The 24,416-nt window shown below is 25.9% G+C and overlaps 1 protein-coding gene across 1 annotated transcript; it reads left to right on the top strand.

Moving 5' to 3' along the window:
- Nucleotides 1-265: 265 nt before the first annotated feature.
- Nucleotides 266-24,239, top strand: LOC145837917 (transcriptional adapter 3-like). The gene is made up of 10 exons (XM_082945406.1): nt 266-314; nt 4,824-4,920; nt 5,019-5,161; nt 12,992-13,123; nt 15,723-15,881; nt 17,848-17,936; nt 18,729-18,856; nt 19,561-19,662; nt 21,252-21,433; nt 23,908-24,239. The coding sequence occupies exons 2-10, from the start codon at nt 4,848-4,850 to the stop codon at nt 24,028-24,030; spliced, it is 1,131 nt and encodes a 376-aa protein (XP_082801532.1). The 5' UTR covers nt 266-314; nt 4,824-4,847; the 3' UTR covers nt 24,031-24,239.
- Nucleotides 24,240-24,416: the final 177 nt, after the last annotated feature.

The raw sequence follows: 24,416 nt of genomic DNA, 5'->3' as shown, positions 1-24,416 counted from the left end.
CATAAATTAAACTATTGAAATTATCAAAGCAAAAAATTTTAGTATAAAAAAGCATACAACGAATAAGTAAGACAACAGTAATTTTATTTGGTTTGATATCTCAAAAAAAAAGTAAAATTAATAATTTTTTTGCTGTTTTTCGTTTTATCTCTCTCCTTAAAACAGTAGTATACAATTTATTCATTAGAGGGAAAGTACATATATACAGGAATGGTTAAACTTTTGTAAATATATAATGAAAAGTAACAAAAAGGTTTACATATATAAAACATAAACCATGAAACTTAATGTTTACATCTATGCTTAGTAAACTGGTAAGTGGTCTGGTCCTGTTGGTCGTCCAACTGCACACCATTTAATTTTTTCACAATACTTTGAGCTATTTTAAATTTATGGTAATAAAAAAAGAAAAACCTAGAAGTATAAATTAGTATAATTCTAGTATTCAAATAGTAAATGTTAGTTTAAAAAGAAGTGTGCACTTTTATTTAAACCTAATACTGCCAAGGTTATCAATAAAAAACGTAGTTTGCCTTAGGCACTACACTATTGTTTTCTATAATTTATAGAAATTGGTTTTGATAATTTTTTTTAAAATTTTCTTTGTTTATTGTATATATGTTAATTGTTAAAATTTGAAACATTAAATTACATCTAAATTTTCAAGTATTGCTAGGAAAGTTTCTTGACAACTTGAGATATTTATGTATATAACGTAGGAGGGGATATTTTTGTTCATTTTTACAGGGCTAACACACACTCAGGGAGTTCAGGGAAACTCAGGGAATTTTAAGTTATAGAAAATCTAAAGGAAACTCAGGTAATTTTGATTTTTTTTTTAGCTCAGGGCAGTTTTGATTTTTTCTAAAAACTTCAGGGAAAATAAAAATTTTTTTTTGAATTTCAGGGAAAATTTTTTCTAGATATAGAATGAAATTCAGTTAATCCAGTCTCAATATTTTGTTCAAAAAGTTAATTTCATTTATTTTTAAGTGCTTATTAATTTAGATTATTTTTAGCCTTGTGGCTAGTTCTTCAATATTCTTAGAGTTAACATTGTAATTTTTTAATGAATAATAAAGTTTTAAGGATTTGAAAAAAACCTCAGGGAAACTCAGGCAAGTTTAAGGTTACTCAGGGAAGATTTTTTGACTCAAAGAGTGGCAATCCTGTTTTTATTCATATAATATTTTAGCTTTGCCTCCCATAAGGAATCTTTTCAGCTCATCAACTTTTACTAGCTTTATCTCAAAAATAGTTCAAATATTAAAAGTCTGTGAAAAAGCAACTTATAGCTTAGTTAAAACTACACAAAATAGTGTAAAGTTTCTGAAAATAAGACTCACCCCCTAATGCCCTTAAGTTACAGTAATGGTTAGTGAATTTAGAATCAATTTTGTTCATTTACAGTGTACTTTTGATTAGAGTTATGACCAACAATTTTTTTCTTTTAAACCAAATTACTACACATACAACTATGAAAAATCATGTACATAATAGTTTTGGACAAGACGTTAAAAGGTATCCTAGTGTGCAACTCGATAACCAAAAGGTTCTTCGTGCACCAGGTCCTAGGACCAAATATTTTGAGTGTCTTTTTTCAAAAACACTAAATATATTTCAAGCAATTCTCATCAGTAGAGTATAAAGCTAAAAGTAATAAAACTTACAAACCAAGTGATCATAAAGTAATCAAGAGATTATAAAAGACAAAAGCAATTAGTAACAGTTAAAATTAAGTAAGTTCACTTACGTTATAATTGATCTACAGTAAAACTAAATATAAATAAAATGAAAACAATCCTTAAAAAAATATTACAAAAATAAAGAAACAGTATAGTCAAAATCGTTTTGCTTACATAAAACAGGTTTCCTTAACAAAATACAAATGACTTCTAATTTGGTCAAATTGAAAACATTACTACAACTTTTAATAATTTTATATTATAACTGTTTGCACAAGTTGGATTATTAACTAAATGTTCTGCCATAATCAAACTTGTGGAAACAGTTATAATACAAACAGATTTAAAAATATTAAAACTTGTAGTAATGTTTTCGATTTGATTAAATTAGAAGTCATTTGTATTTTGTTAAAGAAACCTGTTTTATGTAAGCAAAAAGATTTTGACTATGCTGTTTCTTTATTTTTGTAATGTTTTATAAGGATTGTTTTCATTTTATTTATGTTTAGCTTTACTGTAGATCAATTATAACTTAAGTGAACTTATTTGATTTAAACTATTACTAATTGCTTTTGTCTTTAATAAATCTCTTGATTACTTTATGATTACTTGGTTACTGTATAAGTTTGTAAAATCTTATTACTTGTTAGCTTTGTGCTCTACTGATGAGAATTGCTCAAAATATATTTAGTGTTTTTGAAGTTGTGTGTCTTGTGTAACTTATTGTATAATTACTGGTCACTTATATTCCAATGTCTTTTTTTTTTGTCGCACAATATCTACTATAAAAGACTTGTTTCACAGTATCAAAAAAGACATAAGTATTGATATTAAAGTTGTTATTCAAACAATGTCTGATATTTAAAATGGTAGAACAGCTTAAGTTGCTATCTCAACATACTCAAACAAATTATATGTCTTATTGTGATCAAACAAACCTAATTATTGTTAAACATATTTACTACTAGGTACATGGTAGCCATTACATCTAAAACAAAAAAATTCAAACAGAAGTAACTCAAAAACCTTAAATTTTGAACTATTATTATCATAAAAATATTTAAATTTAAATAAGATGATAAATAAATGTAGAAAACAAAAAAAATATATTTTTATACCTATATAAATGTAACAATCCACTGTTTTTCAATAAAAGTTTTAAGGGCATAGGGGGGTAAACACTCTTTTTTGTTTTTGATCTTATTTTGTATAGTTTTTACTAAGGTACAAAATGCTTTTTACAGATTTAAAAACTTCAAATTAATTTTTGAGATATAACCGGTCAAAGTTGGAGACAACAGTAAGTTCCTTATGGGAGGCGCAAACTAAAACCGCAAATAAGTATAAATCACTAAAAATCTATCTCCTCCTACGTTTTTTGAGATAACTACCTCAAATTTTCAGGAAATATTCCTTGAGATATTTAGAAAATTCTGTCGGAACAGAATTTAAAAAAATAAAAAATTAAAAAAAAAAAAAAACAAAAAAAAAACAGTTTTTTTTTTAGTTTTTTTTGTTATAAAACTTTTAATTTTTTAAAATTCTGTTCCAACAGAATCTTCTAAATATATCAAGGAACATTTCCTGAAAGTTTGAGGTAGTTATCTCAAAAAACGTAGGAGAAGATAGATTTTTAGTGAAATAGTCTATTTTTGCTGTTTTAGTTTGCGCCTCCCATAAGAAACCTATTGTTGCCTCCGACTTTGACCGGCTATATCTCAAAAATTATTTTGAATTTTTTTAATCTGTAAAAAGCATTTTGTATTTTAGTAAAAACTATATAAAATAGGATCAAAAACCAAAAAAGGGTGTTTACCCCCCTCCTATGCCCTTAATATACTTTCACTGTTACTCTTCAGAAGCTTATTTTTTTAGTTAAAAAACTATTGTTTTATTTCAAATATCTAAAGTAAGTTTCTGAAGAGTTGCAGTGAAAATATATTATAACTTTTATTGAAAAACATTAGATTGTTATTTACATAGGTAAAAAAACTGTAGTAGGCTTATGCTTGTGAAACATATATAAAAGTTTATTACAAGATGTAAAAAACTTGCAGAACTCAAGTTTGGTGCCTACGCACTCCTCAACTGCAAAAAAAGTTCAAAATAAAGTACAAAACAAAACATTCAAATAAAAGTTTAAAATTCAAGCATAAATACATTATGACGTAATTTAAAAACTGTTAAAAATCATGCAAAACTGCTTGTGCAAAAATTAATTCCAAATCGACAATGAAGAGGGCAAAAATTCATAAAACATCAGTGAGTGACTAGAAATGTGAACAGAAAATTGAAAAAGATAAAAACATGATTTTAACAGTTTTAAAATTACGCCATAATGTATTTATGCTTGAATTTTAAACTTTTATTTGAATGTTTTGTTTTGTACTTTATTTTGAACTTGTTTTGCAGTTGAGTAGTGCGTAGGCACAATACTTGAGTTCTGCAAGTTTTTTGTGTCTTGTAATAAACTTTTTTATTGAAAAATCCATTAAGGTGGGCTCTGTTTTAAAAATTTAATTTAGGGTAGTTAATCAACTTATTTCTATATATATATAAATAAACTTTTGAAATAAATATATTGAATTATATTTATAAAATAAATATACTACTTGGCTGAAGACGCGTATTGAACGCAAAAACAGTTGTTCCACGCAAAAGTTTATTTTGTGCATTTTAGTTTAATATATATATATATACACATATATTTTTAAAAGTTTTATATATCATAAAATGAATTTAAAGAAGTATTGCATTATATTATAACACTAGTTTTGTACTAATAAAAACATTGTCTACCTGAGTTTAATTTTCTACTAGAAAATAGACAAGAAAACTTCTATTTTAAAAAATCAGATACCTGAAAAAAAACTATAAAAAACCAGCCTGTAGGAAAATTATATTTGTTGAAATGGAATTATACTTCTTTAAAGTTGTGTTAAAATAAGAACTGTAGATTAAATTGTTACAGTAAAACAACATATAAATGAACCACTTTATGTTTTCTAAAAGTTGTTGTAAAACTTGATATTTTAAACTAAAATTAACAAATACAAAATAAAAACACAAAACAAAGTTTAAAAAAATGTTATATATGTCAATAACTTAAAGAAATGACCATACTAAAAATATTTTCAGTTACCTTACTCGTGATAACAAGTTATGTCATCAAACTACACAAGCTTTCCATGCTCTACTCTGATAGACTATGAAAAACTCAACACCTACATTGAAAGTTAGTGTGTGTTTTGTTGGTTACCTTAAAGTTCTGATTTTTAAGCCTTTAATTTGTGGCCATTTTATAGTTTTATTTTAAAACCTTTTAATTTTTAGTTATAAGCGGAAAATCCGACGGGCTGAAAGAGGAGTCGATTGATAACTTGATGATCGACCTGGAAAAGATCCTTGTTGACGCCACAAAAGTAAAGAAGTCGTTTGATGATCTGCACCAGTCTAAAGCAGTCAATGATAGAAAGGTTTGATAAAAAAATCATTGCTAACTTTAAAGAACATAATATTAAAGATATTGATTGTTATAACTCTTTGTATAATTCTATATGTACCGGGTGACAATTTACTTTAGAATCCTAGAAAACATAATTGCAGTACCTGAAAAAAGTGAAGAAAGAATAGGAAGTTTTTCAACAAAAATAATAGAAAACCTCAATTTCTAAACAATTTTGTTAATATCTGACAATAATGAAAAAAAAAATCCTGGAATATTTGACTTGTTTTATTTATTTTTCAAACAATGTTAATTACACTGTTATTTTTTACTTTAAAGTATACTAAATTAAAGTAGTTTAAAAAACTAGTTATAAACACCTATTTTAAAACAGGAAAAACAATTATCTAATAAAAATATTTTAGAGTTTAGAAACTGCTTTAGTTTTTGTTTACTTTGAATTCATATTTTTAATAAGTCTAAGTAGAAAAAGATTTAATTTGATAGTTTTATAAACTAATAAATCTTGCATTGTATATAAAACTGAACATAAAATTATTTTAAAAACAAAGCTTTAAGTTATAAAGAATCATCAAGCAACAGTGATTTTTTTCAGTATAGATAACAGCTGATGTAGTATTCTAATGTGTAGAAACTCTTTAAATAATCTAAGTAATTTATATAAAAATGTATTTATTGAGTTATTCTTTCTTATTTTAAGTGTTGTTTTAAAAGTTTGTTTATTATAATTATTACAATGTTGAAATATGGTTTTACGTTTATACATGTAACTTTTAAATTGATCATCAATTGTATTTTATAAAAAGCATCTAAAGCAGGGTTTCCCAAAGTGGGCAATATCGCCCCCCTGAGGGCGATTTTAGTGAGTCGGGGGGCAATAATTAGTAAGGGGGCGAAAGGGTGGGCAATAACTAGTAAGGGGGCGAAAAGGGGGCAATTTTAAAATTTTGGGCTGTTATAAAATTTTTACTTTTTACCTTGCTATTTTACTAATTTTAGCTTGCTAATAAATATTTGACCTTGAGGTAAAACTTAAACAAAAAAGGATTTTATATATTATTAACTATCACCTCATGATATTTCCAATAGTTTTTTGAAAAGTCACTAAGTTAGACTAAGAAATAAAACTATACAGCGTTGCCAATTTACTTAGAAACCTGGAAAAACCTGTAAGTTGACAGTTTAGGCAAAAAAAAACTAAAAAATCTGGATAAAAAAAAATTTCAACATATTAAGTAGTAACATTTCGATTTGACACAAAAAAGCTATCATAAAGATAAAGATATGGATCTCTTCGAGGCAGATTTTTTTAAAGTAAACGACTTACAGGAAACTTTCTCAGACTTACAAACTGACCTTAAACTTAAAGTAAATTTTTTCAAAGAACGAAATGAGAGCTTTAGGACTAATCAAAAACTAAGGCAAAAGTATCCAATCATTTGAGAGGAATTTAGATTATTGTTTATAGTTTTTCCTTTGTTGTTGTTGAGAAAGCTTTCAGTTCAATTATCAACATCTTGAGCAAAAAGTCTAATCTAGATTAGAATAAGATCAGATTAGAAAAACTTGCAAGCAATCATGAACCTCATTTTTCGCATTATATTAGACTTCAGTAGCAGACATTATTTTATGAAAGTTTTTTTTCTTATTTGTTCTTTTAAAATACTTCTTAGTTAACCTAGTTTATATTGTATTTAAGCAGCCATTTTATAATTTTATTAAGTTATTTATTCTACAACAGGTTTGCATAATGCCTAATAAATATTAATTATGATAGACTTACTCTTGGATTCGCAATTTTTACCCAAAAAAAGTGCAAATATATTTTTTAAAATTCAACTTAAATAAAGTCTACCACTAACTAAGTACTAATAAAACAAAAAATACATAATATATAATAGCTTATATTAGGGGTAGGGAGTACTTGGGTGATGTTTGCTAGACACATGAAGAGTCTTGATTTGGATGTGTTTTGGTCGAATTAAGAAGAATTAAAAAAAAAAATAATTTAAATTCCAAAAAAAAAAAAACTGCATCCCAAAAAACTGATCTGGACCCCAAAAATCACATAATTTTTGATTTTTCGACTTAAAATAAATAATAGTAATAAAGTCACTCATACATGTCCTAGACTTATATATTATATCTTAAATGAAAGCTAATAATTATAGGCATACCTTTAATGACATTTCAACTGCTTTTGATATATTATGACGTCATAATTACACAAAATATGCAAATTTTGTCTGAATTAACTGTTTCTTCCCAAGAATCAGCTAAACCTGTTCAGCTTTGGCAAAATACAACTTCAATCATGACAGATTCTGTTAGCAAAAACTTAACCATTGAGGAGGAAGTTTCTAAAGTTTTTAAATCAACTGTTCCACCACCAACTCATTTGTTGTGCAAATCCCATCCAGTGGAGGCCTTTGATCGTTCTAACTTGACAGTATTGGCTAAAATAGAATCAAAGTTAGATTTTCGAAATAAGCTTCAAGCTTTAAATCCATTGGTTAAACCATTTTTGCAAGGAAAAAAAGTATAACTGAGTGTGCAATTTCATCAATATTAAGTTTGGTCAGTCATGAAAAGTCAGCGCACACTACAAATCAAGCAGATCTCTTTGACTACATTTTAAACAGAGAAAACCAAGTTAATCGCCTTGCAATCTATCACGAAGGCAGGTTTACCAAACTTGGGTATTCTGCCTCATCTATTTTGCAAAGCCTTCCGTTTATTCGCATGCTTATAAATGAAACGCACCTAAGCAACCAGCATGTGGAAGTCGTCAAACTACTGCTTGACTCTGAATTTCTAATGACTGGACTGAGGCACTTTCTTACTTTACTCACAAGGTAACACTACCATTTTTACACTTTGTTGAGGTTAGCTCTCAACAAGACCTTCTCAAAGTATTTCCTAAACTATACAAAGATCTCAGCAATGGAATAATGAATACTTTGGATGCCTATGTTGTACATTATCCACATATTAAAGTGTTAAACCCAACTTCTGAGATATGTTGTAAAATTCTTAAGAAGATGTGTCTCCATGCCGTTCAAGTTTTTGATCGCCAAACAGGTAGAGAATATGGTTTTGGAAAGTTTTGTTTGTCAAATCCACCACGTGCTACTGAGCTCAACCTATTAAGAAATGAAGAACTGGTTGGACTCCCAACAAACAACTTGGAATCTGAAAGACACCTTGCTGGTTTTGGAAGGCGAGCAGCAGTGGCAAAGTTTAGAAACCAACGATTCACAGCAAAAGGGATAAAAAATGACTGTACATTACTTATATCTGATTCTTTTCAAACTAAACATGAAAAAAAAAAATTAATAAAGTTGTTCAATTTCTGAATGAGATGGAGCAAAGGTGGGTAGCAGATCAAAAAAATTTAAAGCTCAAACAGATAAATGAAAAAATTGAAAAAGGGAAAAAAAGGGATCAATATGTGCAGAAACGTCTCAAACTGTGTAAAAGTTGGGGTGGGCCTGTAGTGAGCGTGGAAGAGCTGCGTTCTATTTTAAAATCTCATCCTGATCGAAATGAAGTTATTGTTCGTAATGAGTTAATTTACTTTAGAGAGTCTCACAAATCTAAAGTGTTATACAATCCAGAACTTTTTAAAGTTAATGGTAATACTCACGAAGAAAGACTTCTAAACTTTTGTGCTCTTGTTGCAGAATACGATGAGTGCTCTCTATGTTCTTTACCAACAAACACTGATGCATTATTTATTGTAGGGGGTTCTTCCCCCAATATACAGAAAGAAAAAAAAATGAAGATATTATGGAAGGGAATTTTTATGTCACATTAATTAGTGAAGGGTCATCAGACACATGGTATATTGCTATGTGTGAAGGTAAAAATGATGATAGGACTTATAAGATGGACCACCTCATGAGAGTTCAAGACAGAAGAAATTCGAAGTGGAAACACCCACCTAAACGTGATTTGCTAAACTTGCATTTAGATTCTATTCTTGATTGTAAAGTTGATGGGGAATGGGATGTTTCTAATGAAAGACCTATTACTTTTTTGCTGAGAAACCATGTCCAAATAGATTTAATAGTAGAACAGATGTCTTTTACATAAAGTTAAAAAGTAGTTTTTATGTATTTTTATGAGTATTATGTACATATAGTCAGTTAGATTTTTATCAATCATTTGACAGTTATTTTATACTAGTATTTTTAAAAGTATCAGTCATTTTGCAGTAATCTCAAGTGTTAATACTAAATGATACAGTGCAATGTTCGTTTTATTATGCAATGTTCTTTATTTCTTTATTATACTAGTCTCTATTTATTTTGCAATCATTAACTTAATGTTTAATGCCATACAACATTATGTTGCCTATAATAAATTATAACTTTTTTGTTATTCGTTATGTTGTTGTAATGCAAATTGAATAACATTCTTAGGATATTTTTAAATACTTAAAGCTAAATGAATTATGACATCAAATATCCCATTAATATACATACAACATCACCTAAATTTTAAAGGTAAGTAAGTATATCTACAAAGTTTTATTTTAAAATATTTTGTTTTAACTAGATTAGACAACCAGCTATGCTTCTTAATTTTTCAAAACGCACCATTTAACAGATAAAATTTACATATTTTGTGTGATTATGACGTCATAATATTCCAAAAGCAGTTGAAATGTCATTAAGTGTATGCCTATAATTACTAGCTTTAATTTAAGATATAAAATATAAGTCTAGGACGTGTGTGAGTGACTTTATTACTATTTAAGTCAAAAAATCAAAAATTATGTGATTTTTGGGTTCCAGATCAGTTTTTTGGGGTGCAGTTTTTGTTTTTAGGAATTTTTTTTTTAAATTCTTCCTGATGATACCAAAACACATCCAAATCAAGACTCCTCATATGGATTTTACAACATGACCAAAAAAATGTGCTGTACTCCCTACCCCTACTTATATAGATCTATTTTTTTAATGAATGTTTGTTTAATGTTTTAGTTGATTTCATGTTTATTCATAACGTTATTGCATATAACATATTTAGATTTATCATTTTGTAAAACAAAATATAGTAATAATTTTTGAGTTTGCACTTTTTGATTTTGTTCAAAGTGCGAACTCAAGTGGAAGTCTACTGTATTTGTTAAATGGTTTATGTTTTAAATCTGTTAATAATTTTATTTTGACCTTGTTAATTTTGTAGTTTATATTTGTCGTTTTACATTACACTAAAAGTTTTTATAGCATAGTGATTAAAGTAGTTGCTTGAAAGAAATTTATTTGACATATTTTCGTTATTACTTGTTTAGTCTGTAAAAATAAAATAACCTTGATAACCATTAAAGTTTTTAATTCAAAAATTTTTTTTGGTTATAAAAAAGTATAGAATTGAGATCTCTATTTGAAATGACTTCAAATTTTTCATTTAAAAGATTCTTAAACTCAATTTTATTTTCTAACTTGATTTATTATTGTAAAAAAATCTATATATCAAGGAACTTTTTACTATTAATACAACTGTTTTTTGTTTTATCTTAATTTTTAATATATTAGCAACTAGAATGTGTTGTATATTTTAATAGTTCAACACTAGCTTTTAGCTTTTCACTATTTTCTTCTGGTAAATTATTATAGGCTAATAATTAGTGAAAAAATATATTTAAACAAAATTAAATAAGCCATCAAAAAGAATGCTACAGTTACAAAACAAAATTTTAACCTAAATAAAAGAATTTTTTAATCGATTAATTTCTGTTCACAGAATTAACTGTAAAACTTTTGATATTTTTTTGAATTTAAATTAAGTAAAAAGAAAATATTAAAATTAAGGTTTAGTTTCCTAAAGGTTATTTTAAGTCAAATACTATTTAATGGTATTCTACCACAAAACATATAGTTTAAAGTTTAAAATTAAGTTTTTAACTTTACAACTAACTTGCTTATAATATATCTTAGCATTGAAATTAATAATTTTACTGCATTAAGCAAAGCTGTTGATGAAACCAATTTTTATGTAAGATAATCAACCAGTCAGTCAAACTTCCTAAAACTAGATCAGAAATTATGTTCTAATATTTATTTTATTATGTTTAAAATAAACTGTTCATTCTTTTATAGTTATTTTATCTCTAGTATAGTAATTATAAATAAAAACAAATTATACAGTAATCTTCCTTTATTCTACCAACATATGTTTCTGTGTGTCAACGAATCAACACACTTCAACTGGGTTGTTAATAGGAAAGATAACTATAGGAAAGAGGTATAGTAATTATAGCAATTTTAGAATATGTCTATTTATAAAATAAATTAAGTATTTTGTGCGGCTTAAATAAGTTACTTAGTATTAACTTCTAAATGTCCGAAATTCGTTATATGAGAGATTGTTATAATGTCAGGTTTCAGTTAAGATTTCAGATGGGTAACGTACGGTTAAGATCTAATCAAATTTCCACCCGCTAAGTAACTTGAAAACTACTTGTGCAAAATAAACAAAATTTTGTTTTTTGATACTTAATATCTTGAAATACACTTTCAATTTGGTTTTCAGTTCACAATAATGTTTCCTAGGTCACAATAGTACTAAATCATCTTATTACATTTTTGCTCGAGTTTTTAAATTTTCTTATATGTTATATTTTTAAATTATGCACCCCGCAGTTACACTTTTTTAACGAGTTGAAACTAGAAAATATATTTTAGCAAATATGAATTGCTGACTAGCAAAGTTGTCCAACACTAATCTAAAAGTTTCATTAGTTTAAAAACAATTCATATCTAAACAGGATTGATTACAGATTACAAAATGCTTTTTAATAATTTAGTATTTCAATACACTTTACTGGGCTTATAAAAAAACAAATGTAACTTATTTTCTCAAGCCCTGTAAACTACTTTGAACACAGCCAAAAAGTGCGTGCATAAGAAGTACCAGACTAAATTACATTTCCAACACAACTTTTTCGGCTCAAAAGTTTGTACTCACGAGAAAAACTAACTTTTTAAATCGTGGGTGGCGATTATTTTTCAAATTTCTGAAAAGGGGGCGATTTAGAAAATGAGTTTGGGAAACCCTGATCTAAAGAGTCTATATTTGTTATATAATCAAACAGATACTCTAAAATTAACTTTAGGTAGTAATTTGTGTTAGGTTATCAGTGTTGAATTTGTGCTAAGGCTTTAAAACAATATTATTAAAAAAAGTTGATTAAAAATACATCTACTGGTTGCAATGAAACAAAATACATTTAAAATTACAAAATTGTATCTGTTTTGTACTTATAAATAATTAAAAAACATCTTTTTATCTTGAGATTAATTTTAAGCTAAAAGCAAAAAAGCTTGTAGTTAAAAAATTCTGAATAAAGTCGGAAAATCCGGAAGAAAATGAAAAAATCTTTGAAGAAATTTCCAAACAACCAGTGGCAACTTAGTATGAATTTAAAATTAAGCACATTTTTATTTGTGTTGGATTTCTCATACTTTAATTAAGGGTTTTATGTTAGTATCATAATAAAATAAAAATATAAAAGTCTTTTTTTTTTCAAAGACTTTATATAGATTTAAACAATCAAAAAAGTTTTTTTGATATTCAATCTTGTAATAATTCTTAGCAAATTTTCTAACACTTTGTTTTAGATATCAGTTAAAAACTTCTTTTTTCTTATATACTAAATATTACTTAGTTTTAAATATATTTAAGAACTTAATATTTTTCAGTTATTTGTAACAATATATTTTTATAAAGCTGTTGTTTTATTTATTAAGTTCTGTTTATTAAAGTTTTAGTTTGTAAATTGTGCTATACATTTTAATTTTGAATGATTTTTATCAACTGCTAACACTTTTAGAGAGAACATGAACTGAAAAGAGCCAAGAACTTGGAAGAGCCATCAGAGACGGTTTCTAAGAAGGCAAAGATTGTTGATACAAGTCTGATGTGTAGGTTCACTCCGCTAAAACTCAAACCGAAACCTTTGCCTGTAAGTTTAAAAACTTTTTACTCAAATACAAACCAAGGTTGCCAAAAAACCTGGTATCCTGGAAAAACCTTAAATCTAACAGTTTAGGCCAGGGTTTCCCAAAGTGGGACAAGTGGCCCCCTAGGGGGCCATGAGCAGCAAAAGGGGAAGAGGGGGGGCCATGAGCAGTAAAGGAGCCACAGGGGGGGCATGAGGCCATAAGTTAAAACTTACACTAGATATTCTTGAGTTGCAGATAAAGAGCAAAAAAAGGTCTGATGTGTATTTTATGGCAGTTTAGAAACTTACACTAGATATTCTTGAGTTTCAGATAAAGAGCAAAAAAAAAAGTCTTATGTGTATTTTATTGTAGTTTATGAGTAATCTATATGTTGAAGGGGGCCATTACTTTTTCAAACTCTTTAAAGGGGGCCATTAGCAAAAAAGTTTGGGAAACCCTGGTTTAGGCTAATAAACCTAGAATTTGAAAGTTTTTGAAAAACATGGTATTTTGAACAAAAATCACTAAAAAACCTGGAATTTGAACAACTTTTACATGTTAAATAGTAAAGTTTAGATTTAGCACAAAAAGTGCATCATATAGATAAAAAAAATTGTCATCATCAAACACTTTTAAAGAGGCTATAAGATATCTTTTCAATGTTGTTATACTATTTTACACAGTTTTTTACCTTAAACTTAATTTTAAACTAAAAATAAACCTAAAACCGTGTAATTTTTAAAACCTGGAAAAAATTTGCAAAAAACATTTTGCAGCCCTGACAAGCATTATTCAAAATAAATTGTTGTTTATGTCCTACCTATAGATATTAGCAAAATAAAAAGTCTGATAATTTTATTACATTTCACTTGTAATTGTTTTTTTAAAATCTTATGTTAATACTTTAAAAAGTAATTACTTAGTGAGTTAAACTTCAGAGAAGTTAACAAAATTTTATATATTTATACTTACAAAACTTTTTTTTGATATATATTTTCAACTTGTAGATCAATTATTATTTGTTTTTAAACAACAGCAATTGAAAAATATATTTCGGAGATCAAAGTTTCTTATAAAAGTTTGTTTTGAAGTTTTGAATAACAGTTTATTGAGATTAAATATTATATTTTCATAAATAAAGGGTAGTTATTAAAAAAAAAAGTACCTTATAAGTTAAAAAGTTATAAAACTACATAATTTATCTTGTAAGTAACTTGAACTACGGTATACTGTTTTTTTAGTACAAATAGTTCGTTTCAGTAGTTTATACCAATGATATTTAACTTCAAAGTTCCTTTCATTTTAAATTGATTCTAAAAGTTTTGTACCCATGTAAATATGAAGCTGTAATATAATATGATATTAAGCTGTTTATACTTTTATAAATAATTGTGCATTATGATGATCAAAAACTAAGTGTTTCATTTACAATTCAGTTACCCCTTTCTTGGTAAACTAGACTAATTAATTGCACAGTTAGCCTTTTGTTTGCTTATGTGTACCCCTTTAAAAACCAAAAAAAAATCAAATATGGTCTACGCTAAAGTTATTTTTCAGTTAAAACTACAGATTTTAATAAATTAATTGATAAAAAGTATACTTTTTTATAAAACATTTTTTAATAAGTGTATTATTTAACAGCTAAACAGAATTTCTCAGCTGATAATTTAAATAATTATGTTATTGTAATGATTATTATTGAGAATATTTTGTTCTGTTTTAAAATGTTATATATGTTGTATTAATAAAAATAAAGATGCAAGTTGGGTTTTGAAGCAAACTTTTATGAATTATGCTTTAAACAGTCAAAATAAATCACACAATTTGTTATATTTAAATATATTTTTATTATTTCATCTTGTTATTAGTTTAGTGATTTAGGTATTTTAAAGCATGATAAACAGAACTTTTTTTTCATTTTTTATTGACTCAGGCTGACTTAGGATAGCTTGATGTAATTTTTGGTCACTTCTGGATTATTTTATTGCTTTCAAACAGTGACTAATGATAGGACATGTTAATGTTATAATTGACTTGTTTTATTATAGATAACTTGTTATTGTTGTTTGGAAGAGAAAAATAACAATCTAAATCAGTTTCGCACACTAAAATTGCTCATATTTATTTCTAAAGGAAAATTAAAGAAAAATAATAAGAATTGAGCGAGTTAAGTTATTAGGCAAAAAGTATTTTAGTATACAAAATTATGATAACTAAAGGTACAACTTCTATCCATACTTATATGTTTATATGTATTTACTTTCATTTCGCTTAAGAAACTTTATTTAGTTACTAATTTATACATACTTTTTATCATTATGTTTGTCCACTAATTAATCATATATTCAAACTGCAGAGTTTTATTGCTTAAAAAAGCCTTTTGGTTGAAACAGTATATTAAAATATACTTTTTTAATATTTATTGTTATTAGTATTTAATAGTACTTTTCCCTTTCAAGAAGTATTCGGAGATGTGAAAAAAAAATTTAAACCAGTCAACTTAAAACTAAATTTACCACAGTTGAAAATTTCATAGAAAGTTTTAGTTTTTGTAACCTAAAAAATGCATTCATCTTAAAGCTGACACATATTCAACTTAACAATTTTTTATGCTTTCAGGAAATATTCGATGACGTGAAACCGGTGGTGACGCCATACGACACGCCCAAGGAGTTTTGGAAGTCCGTTGACCCGTACTGCCCCACAATAACCCCAGAGTTCGTGCAGTATTTGGAGCAGATGACCAAACCCATGGACAAGAACGATGAGATATTCAAGGTGAGAGTAATGAGTTTTAATTGATTTTCTAAAACTTTCAGCTAGTTTGATGCTGTTTCTATAAAAGGGAGTTAAAAATGAGTCTTGTTTTACTTGTAATGTTTGTTTAATTTAAAATTCTACTAATTTTTACTAATATAACTACTACTTGAATTTTTTTAATACACTAAACATTTTTGCTTTTATGATTAAATTTATTCAAGGCTTTTTTTCCTATGGTGTGAAGTTGTTGTTTTTACTATTAATTTCGAATTTAAAAAATGTTTGACTTATTTAAAAACTAGCACTCGCAACTGGTAAATATTTTCATAGATTAAATTAAATTTGAAAAGTTGAAATATTGTCAATGATATATTAAGTATTCAAACTTTAGATCTTACTATTAATTTAAAACATAAGTCTAATTACTAAATCGTAATTTAAAATATTAATTATTTTTACCTAAAGTTTGAAAAATTAAATAAGTGATAAATAGTTCTAAATGTATAAACAATTATTAACAATAAAATTTAAAATTGAATATCTTTCTTTTTTTTTGAAATATCCAATTCTATTTTGGTTTTTTGACGAAGCTTAGTGATATCTATCGAAAGCGGAGAAATTTTTAAATACAAAAATAGTCAAGATATTTTGTGCACTAGTCTTCTTTAAGTTTTGTTTTTAATATAAAGGTTATATTATTGATTTTTTGGTTTTTGATCGTATTTTATGTAGTTTTTACTAAGGTACAAGATGATTTTTACAGATTTAAAAAATTCAAATTAATTTTTGAGATATAGCCGGTCAAAGTCGGAGGCAACAATAGGTTCCTTTTGGGAGGCACAAACTAAAACCGCAAATAACTATAAATCACTAAAAATCTATCTACTCTTACGTTTTTTGATAAAACTACCTCAAATTTTTAGGAAATGTTCCATGCAATGTTTAAAAAATTCTGTCGGAACAGAATTAAAAAAATTTAAAAAATAAAAATTTTATAATAAAAACTAAAAAAAAAACTGTTCTTTTGATTATTATTTATATAAATTTTTTATTTTTGATTTTTTTAAAGTTCTTTCTAACAGAATTTTCTAAATATATCAAGAAACATTTCCTGAAATTTTGAGGTAGTTTTCTCAAAAAACGTAGGAGAAGATAGATTTTTAGTGAAATAGTCTATTTTTGCTGTTTTAGTTTGCGCCTCCCAAAAGGAACCTATTGTTGCCTCCGACTTTGACCGGCTATATCTCAAAAATTATTTTGAATTTTTTAAATCTGTAAAAAGCATTTTGTAGCTTAGTAAAAACTATATAAAACAAAATCAAAAACTATAAAAGTGTGTTTACCCCCCATGCCCTTAATGCTTGATTAATTAACAATTGAAGAATAATACAAAAAATGTAGTATTAAACTTAGCTACCAAGTGAAATAAAGATATATTTGATAAAAGTACGTTGTAAAATACTTATTAAATTGAAAATTTTTAAATAAATAGTTTAAAGTAGCTTATAAATGTATTTTATGACAATAACTACCAAAAATAATTAAATTAAAAATAATAAGTTTGTTTAGATTAACAGCATTAAAAAGAATGTCTGAATAAAAATCTGTGTTTAACTGTGATAGTCAGTATACTAATTCTTTAAAAAGTAAATACAATTGTTACTAAAAACTTCCTTATAACTCAAAATTGTTTAAGTCTTTTTAATTTTTTTTAAACTTTATTTTTAACTAAATTTATACTTTATTGATCTTTACAGTTGTCACAGCGTCAAAGAGTTTAACAAATAAAATTGTGAATGAGCGAACTAGAATAAAAATAATTAAAATACTTAGTGCACATCAAAATTTAATTATCTATAAAAATAAGTTTAAATAATTTTCAGGATAATTAATTATTTCCCAATAAGAACCTTTAAACTACTTAATTTGTATAATTTAATAACTTGTTTTGTCAATTATTTCAAATAATGTATTTTTTTTTCAGATACCCGAACTTGGTCAGAGTTACACAGAGAAATGGAAAACGGAAGACAACAAATCTGATTCCGTAAGAACGAATAGACTGGACGACAAGTTAGTTGAAATAATGTAAACCATAATTAGACTGAGTACTTTTGTAGATATGTGATGATATGTTTTTTTATGGGAGTTACTTATGTTTACTTTTAAATTAGTTTTTCTACTTTAAAAATTAATGAAGAAAATAATGTTTATTTTTTGCTCTTGTTATAGTTTTAAGAAATTTTTTGCTATTAGTTCAAGTATATTGTTTATTAGAATTTTAAATATATTTAAAACAGTTTTAAAAAAAAAAGATTTAATTAAGAAGAAATAAATGGTTAGCTTTAAAATATCTATAAAGTTTAATTCTCATGTTTGTCTTCTGTTTTAAACTTATTATTTAACTGTTTAGATTTGTTTTGAAACTATTTTAAAAATAATATTTAGTAGTATAAAAATTATATTTAGTTTAATCTTTAGATAACAATCAGAATATAGTTTTTTTTTAATTGCTTTGTTTAAATCTTACCATAAAGTATAATTAAAACAGCTAACTCATAAAACAGTGTATAATAAACTTATATATTTTACAAGTTGTCTTATCAAATTTATCTTAAAGTAAATAAATAGTCTGAATAAAGAGGCTTATTTGTATATTAAGATTTTTAATAGTAAAATACACTGATAATTTTCATAAGTTTCGAAGCTTAGTATAAGTGACATTCAATACAATATTTTTTATTTTATCTGTTTGAATAGTTAACTCTAAAAGTATCATAATCATTATTTGTTTCTTAATTAGCACCGTGATTAAAATGATATATTTTTTTATGTTATTTTTATTCACCAATAAGCATTCAACAGCGGAGACGACATGTTTCTGTCGAATTTATTTTCAAACAACCTGACACAACGGCTGTATGGGGCCATGCTCGAAGACCCGACCCACAAGACCCACAACTCCGCGCTTTCCCAAATCGCTTCCAACAACGGTTTGTTCAAAGAAAACATTATAAAAAACTAACATTTAGCTTTTATCAGTGGTTTGTTTGAAGAAAACTACCAAAATGTTCTTTTAGGAATGGGATGCTTACTGAAAAACTATCACAAATAGCTTCTAATACTGGTCGGTTTAAAAAAAGAAAAATCACTAATAATTAAAAAAAAATCTTTGTTCATAACAACATATTTTACAATATTTTTTTTTAGAAACACTATGAGCACAATGAATTATTATGTACTTTTTTAACAGAAAGCTAATCATGTACAAGCCAAGTTAGAATTGTTATTATGTTGTTATCATTAGTAGTAGTTGCGTATAGTTTATACTTTGTAATAGTTAAAACAAAACAGAAATGAAAATCATATGAAATTAATTTTTAACCGTTTTACATGTCTAAAACGTTTTATTTATTTCAAGTTAAAATATTTTTTACTAAACTATTTTACACTGCATGCCCTTTTGTAAAAGTTTTGCATAGTTTAAAAAAAGTATTGAAAATTTTAAAACTAATTGTGCAAAACAAGCATGTAAGCTTATTTAAAAAATATTTTCATAAACTATAGTAAAACAAATATGATAACACAGGCAAGCGAGACAAGTTGGTAGAATGAGGGGGTGTTGTAATATTTGTAATAATATTATTATATAAATTATTATTTGTATTATATTTATTAATAATATATTATTATGCAGGCAAGCAAGAAAGATTAACAGAAGGAGGGGGTGTTGTCAGATTGAACAAAACTTCTGTTGACGCGTTCGAACAACTTCTTAAAAATGAACTTGCTCATCAAGGTGTTTATTTGTTATTTTAAATATAGTCTAGTAGCTGATGTTGCAAATACAATTAATGTATGCTTTGCTGCCGTTTGTTTTTTAAGTTAAAAGCACTATATACCAACCAAGACATAAATATTATACAACTACTATGATAATCCTCCCAGAAATCTTGGAAATAAAGAAGGGCATATATATTACAAAATATAAACAATCAAAGTTTATTAGTTTGAAACTTCAAATAATGCATGCAAGTAACAAATAATAGATATAATAACAAATTATTTAAAATTAGTATAAATCAAATACCCTCATAAAACTTAAGTAGTTGCATTATTACAACCAACAACTGAAACCTCCCGCTGGAATACTGGAAATGAAGAAAAAAAACGTATTAATAAAGTGAATAAATAAATTCGCAGGAATATTGAAAATGAAGAAAAATATAACAATAATTAATAAAGTAAATAAATAAATTCGTAGGAATATTGAAAATGAAGAAAAATATAACAATAATTAATAAAGTAAGTAAAAAAATTCGCAGGAATACTAGAAATGAAGAAAAATATTATAATCAATAAATTGAATAAATAAATTTGCAGGAATGCTGGAAATGAGAAGAATATAATAATAATCAATAAAATAAATAAATTCGCAGGAATACTGGAAATGAAGAAAAATATAATAATTAATAAAGTATGTAAATAAATTCGCAGGAATACTGGAAATGAAGAAAAATATAATAATTGATAAAGTAAATAAATAAATTCGCAGGAATACTGGAAATGAAGAAAAATATAATAATTAAAAAAGTATGTAAATAAATTCGCAGGAATACTGGAAATGAAGAAAAATATAATAATTGATAAAGTAAATAAATAAATTCGCAGGAATACTGGAAATGAAGAAAAATATAATAATTGATAAAGTGAATAAATAAATTCGCAGGAATACTGGAAATGAAGAATATAATAATAATAATAATTAATAAAGTAAATAAATTCGCAGGAATACTGGAAATGAAGAAAATATAATAATAATCAATAAAGTAAATAAATAAATTCGCAGGAATACTGGAAATGAAGAAAATATAATAATAATTAATAAAGTAAATAAATTCGCAGGAATACTGAAAATGAAGAAAAATATTATAATTAATAATTGATAAAGTAAATAAATTTGCAGGAATACTGGAAATGAAGAAAAATATTATAATTAATAATTGATAAAGTAAATAAATTTGCAGGAATACTGGAAATGAAGAAAAATATTATAATTAATAATTGATAAAGTAAATAAATTTGCAGGAATACTGGAAATGAAGAAAAATATTATAATTAATAATTGATAAAGTAAATAAATTTGCAGGAATACTGGAAATGAAGAAAAATATTATAATTAATAATTGATAAAGTAAATAAATTTGCAGGAATACTGGAAATGAAGAAAAATATTATAATTAATAATTGATAAAGTAAATAAATTTGCAGGAATACTGGAAATGAAGAAAAATATTATAATTAATAATTGATAAAGTAAATAAATTTGCAGGAATACTGGAAATGAAGAAAAATATTATAATTAATAATTGATAAATAAATTTGCAGGAATACTGGAAATGAAGAAGAGTAAGGAGGATGAGATCGAGTTGGAAATGAGGAGGTGCCAGCAGGAGTTGATGGTTCTCAACGAATCTTCGTGCAATATTTTCCAGCAGCTCCACCAAGCGGCCACGTCGAGAATGAAGAAGGAAGAAAAAAGAAACGAGGCAGCTCAATTGGCCACACAGGTTTGTTGTTTATTTATATAATATTTTATTTACTTGTTATCAGGGTTGCCACACACTCAGGGAACTCAGGGAATTTCCAAGTTACAGAAAATCTCAGGGAGACTCAGGGAATTTTGATTCTTTTTTTTTAAACTCAGGGAAGTTTTTATTTTTTCTAAAAATTTCAGGTAAGTTTTAAGAATTTTTAAAAAATCTCAGGGATTTTTTTTCTTTATCTAGAATGAGATTTAGTTGGTCCTGCTTAAAAATTTTGCTCAAAACAATTAATTTTACTTATTTTTAAGTGTTTATTTAAATTTTTTTAAGCCTTGCGGCTAGTTCTTCAATATTTTAAGAATTAACATTGTATCTTTTAATGAATAATAAAATTTTAAGGTTTTGAAAAAAACTCAGGGAAGCTTAAGGTTACTCAGGGAAGATTTTTTGACCCGAAGAGTGGCAACCCTGTGTTATGTGTTATTGTTTAATGTAAATATATGAGAAAATAAATGAAGTAGCTCAATTGGCCACACAGGTATGCTATGTGTTGTTATATAGGTCTTATTGTGCTAATGTGATGCTAAACACAACTAGCTACACATATCTGTTGTTGTACACACTATTTTGTATTGCTTACTTTTATTTAAATATACTTTTGTTACCTTTATGCTCAGCACAGATTGCTATATATGAATATAATAGTTTTGTGTTATACATGTCTTGTAACTATGTAATTTTTTTTTTCATGTATATTTTACTTAGTGTTTACTGTTTGAATTTGTGTAAATTAGTTGTTATTATTTGAAATTACATGCTAAGAAACACTTTTTCACTACTTATCCTATTTTTTTATGATGAGAACGTTTTTGCTTAAAGTTGATGCTAAACACAGCTAGCTGAATAAGCAATAAGTGTTTGTAAATATAAGTTTAGTTATTACTTAGTATTTGTATTAAACAACACCTTTAAAAGTTTTTAATTCTAAGCGAAGCCAGAAATGGAACTTTTCTAGTTGTGCACTCCATTTTTAGAGTACTGGTTTAAGTTTTTATATTTCAGTTGTAAAACATTACTGTTGTAATTTTAAGAGTTTTAATCAATTTTCATTTTAATATTTAGTTTTAAAATTTGAATTAGTATTACTGTTTTAACTTCACACTTTATAGCTTTTTTCTACGAACACACCTAAATTTGTACTACTTATTTAATACAATAAGTTACAAAAGACACACAACTTCAAAAACACTAAATATATTTTGAGCAATTCTCATCAGTAGAGTACAAAGCTAACAAGTAATAACATTTAACAAACTTATATAGTAACCAAGTAATCATAAGATTAAAAAAGACAAAAACAATTAGTAACAGTTAAAATCAAATAAGTTCATTTACGTTATAATTGATCTACAGTAAAACTAAACATAAATAAAATGAAAACAATCCTTATAAAATATTACGAAAATAAAGAAACAGTACATATAGTCAAAATATTTTTGCTGACATAAAACAGGTTTCCTTAACAAATACAAATGGCTTCTAATTTAATCAAATCGAAAACATTACTACAAGTTTTAATAATTTTAAATCTATTTATATTATAACTGTTTGCACAAGTTGGATTATTAACTAAATGTTCTGCAATAAATGAACGTTTAGATGCGTTTCAAACCTTAACCGGTATATAATCTTTCTTATCTGAAAGGCAAAAATTTTCTACACATTTTGGTATGTGCTATTTTATTCTTTTCCTTAGATGTCTTGTTGTTAAACCAATATAACTTGCTGTACAACAGCAAATGTACTGGTAGATTACCATACTTTTATTTAATTTTGATACTGAATCTTTACCACCTGGTGTTGATAGTGGCTAAGAGGTTAAAACAATTCTAGGGTTCGCTGGATAATAAGTATTTATTATTAATTGTCTAATTTTCATTTCTAACATCTCTGAGCTTTTATTAATGAATGGAATTTTTAAAGTAACTGCACATTTATCCGGTCCTATTGTCTTTATTCTATCCAAATTTTCACATGTAAATGAACTGTTTTCTTAACTAACTCTTGTGGATAACCGTTTTTGTTTAATAGTATTTTGATTTGTTTGATTTCATTTAGTAGCAACTCTGGGGAACAATTTTTGTGTGCCCGATGACACAAAGTTCTTATTAAATTTACTATTTATTTAAATTTAAGAAAATAACCGTTTTCTTGTGGTGTTTTTTACCATAAAATTAACAGTAAAATCTTTAAAGTTCAATTTAGATTTTCTAGTAGTAAAAATTTTAAGCTTCAAATTTTTAAACCTATATTAGTATATTTGGTGAAAAAAATATTATATTAAAAAAGTAACCATGTAGCCTACTCAGTAAAATATTTAATATAGATTATTTAAAATTACTTGAACAGTATACAATTTGATTTCAAATAAAAAAAATTGAATAAATTTCAGTTCTATACGAAATTAATTCTTAATTAGTTTTTGTTCTCTTTTTCAGTTGCAGAAATATTACCAGCGTCTGACTACGAACAGACAAAAGAAAAAAATGGCGACAAAAAAAGAGAAGAGCGACCTTAGAAATTTGCTGGATCAGTTTGAAAAAATCAGCGATGAAATTTAACAACTTACTCGAACATTTGTATAGAACTTTTCTGTTTAACAAAATATAAACTTTCATCTATCGTGTCTACTGTTTTTACCCATTGATGGTTAAAAGCTAAAAACTTTTTTGTTACAGTGTTTTTAAATATCTTCTGCAAGTTTTAGATCTTTTTTGAGTCATTTATCAAACAATTGAAAGTTTTCTTTTATTAGAAGCCAGTAAATTTGAATTATTTTTGTTTTATTGATGACTTTCAAATTGGTAACAATTGGTTTTATATATTTTTATAACATTTTAAAACAATGCCTGAAGAACAATTATTCAATGATGCTTGGTAAATTGACACAAATATATTTTTTAAACAATATTATCAAAATAAATGTAAGTATCATTAGTTAAACTTA

Source organism: Thalia democratica, chromosome 6 (genome assembly GCF_965202585.1).
Source record: "Thalia democratica chromosome 6, ktThaDemo2.hap1.1, whole genome shotgun sequence".
NCBI classification, from domain to species: Eukaryota; Metazoa; Chordata; class Thaliacea; order Salpida; family Salpidae; genus Thalia; species Thalia democratica.
The sequence above is the reverse complement of the archived record's forward strand: the minus strand, read 5'-3'. Positions and strand labels throughout refer to the sequence as shown.

Coding starts and splice junctions, on each gene's coding strand:
- LOC145837917 (XM_082945406.1), top strand. CDS start 4,848: ATGTCATCAAACTACACAAGCTTTCCATGCTCTACTCTGATAGACTAT. Junction 19,663..21,251: donor AAATGAACTTGCTCATCAAG/GTGTTTATTTGT, acceptor ATAAATTTGCAG/GAATACTGGAAATGAAGAAG. Junction 21,434..23,907: donor CAGCTCAATTGGCCACACAG/GTTTGTTGTTTA, acceptor TCTCTTTTTCAG/TTGCAGAAATATTACCAGCG.